Here is a 1,412-nt window from a genome sequence, read left to right as displayed (position 1 = left end):
TACAACTTTTTTAAAGTAGTTGCTTAAGACTCCTTTCTTTTGCATTTCTGTTTTTCCATACTTGTTTAGAGTAATGAATATCCAACACCTTGCATAACTACATGGGGAAAGAGCAAGGGGGACTAAGTACAGTAAGGGGATATCTCAGTTATCATATTAAAATACTGTTGTCATATATAAGAGCATCATAATACGAACCCTATTGAGGAAATTTGTGGTATAAAACTAGAGTACAAAGAGAAGACTGGAAAATATTTCAAACAGTCATTCAGACCAAATTGTGTCTTTAATTTCCCTTCAGGGTCAATTATTTTCAGCATCATAAAAATATTTCCCTCTGTTAACTCTTAATTCTCATTTTCATCTACAAAGCAAACAGAACTGCTGTGCCCTGCAGCCTAAGCTCTCCATCAGGCAGTGCTGGGGCCCCATCAGGTTTGGGTACCGGCTGCAGGTGCCTGGGGAGCACTGTGTGCTCACTGCACAGAGGTAGGTGGCTGAGTCGCTGGGCTGGGAGTCTCTGATGAGCAGGGAGACGTACTGCTTGGCTTTATTGACCTGGGCTGTATATCTTCCTTCCTCTTGGTCATTATTCATGTATCCGTACAGGAGCAACTCAGGGCCTTTGCTGGGGTACTGTCTGTACCATGAGAAGTAATCAGAAGCCCTGTCACTATAAGTGCAGTTGAGAGAGGCGACGGCTCCCTCTGGAACATGCAGAGATGCAGGACTCTGCTCCACTCCCTTCTGTTGGCTCCTCATCCCTGTGCAGAGACACAACGAATGGTCAGTGGAAGAAGATTGGCTGGGTAATGGATGCTTCCTCTGCAGAATGTAAGTCATCTTTCCACAGGCCTCCCACCTCTACCTTCCCTTATTTAAGGGAAATAACATCATGTTTCTATCCAGGGGCCTACAATAGAGAATGACTCCAAATACTTTACTTTAGGTTCCCATAGAAATGCCCCAAACTCACACGTTAACTGAAGCCACAGGATCACCAGTAACACTCTTGAGGATTTCATCATTCTTTCCGCCCCTGGTTCACTGAGGATTCAAATTTTCAACCGTAAAAAAAAATGAGTCGAACTCAGACATTTCTAATTCATCTGCCTTAGAAGTCATAAAAAGAATCTGTTCTACCAATGAAAACAAGAGATTCTTTTCATCACCCCTCCTACACCACCGAGCTCCTCCTCTCATATACCTCTCTCTCTCTCTCTCTCTCTCTCTCTCTCTTTCTCTCTCTCTCTCTCTCACACACACACACACACACACACACACAGACACACGGAGGAATACATGAGAGCTTTCCTCAGAGTCTCTGAGAAGACACTGCCATCTTGTGGACTCAAGACAGTGATCAAAGAAATATTCAAAACATAGGTCCTATTATGTAAACTGATGAAAGT

General features: G+C 43.4%; 1 gene segment (V, D, J or C); it reads right to left on the bottom strand.

The window, feature by feature from the left end:
• Positions 1-360: 360 nt before the first annotated feature.
• On the bottom strand, positions 361-1,189 carry LOC118889872. The segment is given in 2 exon segments: positions 361-764; positions 977-1,189. Coding segments are annotated over 2 exon segments (456 nt in total).
• Positions 1,190-1,412: the final 223 nt, after the last annotated feature.

Source organism: Balaenoptera musculus, chromosome 2 (assembly GCF_009873245.2).
Source record: "Balaenoptera musculus isolate JJ_BM4_2016_0621 chromosome 2, mBalMus1.pri.v3, whole genome shotgun sequence".
Lineage (NCBI taxonomy): Eukaryota > Metazoa > Chordata > Mammalia > Artiodactyla > Balaenopteridae > Balaenoptera > Balaenoptera musculus.
This window is presented reverse-complemented; position numbering and strand designations above follow the sequence as displayed.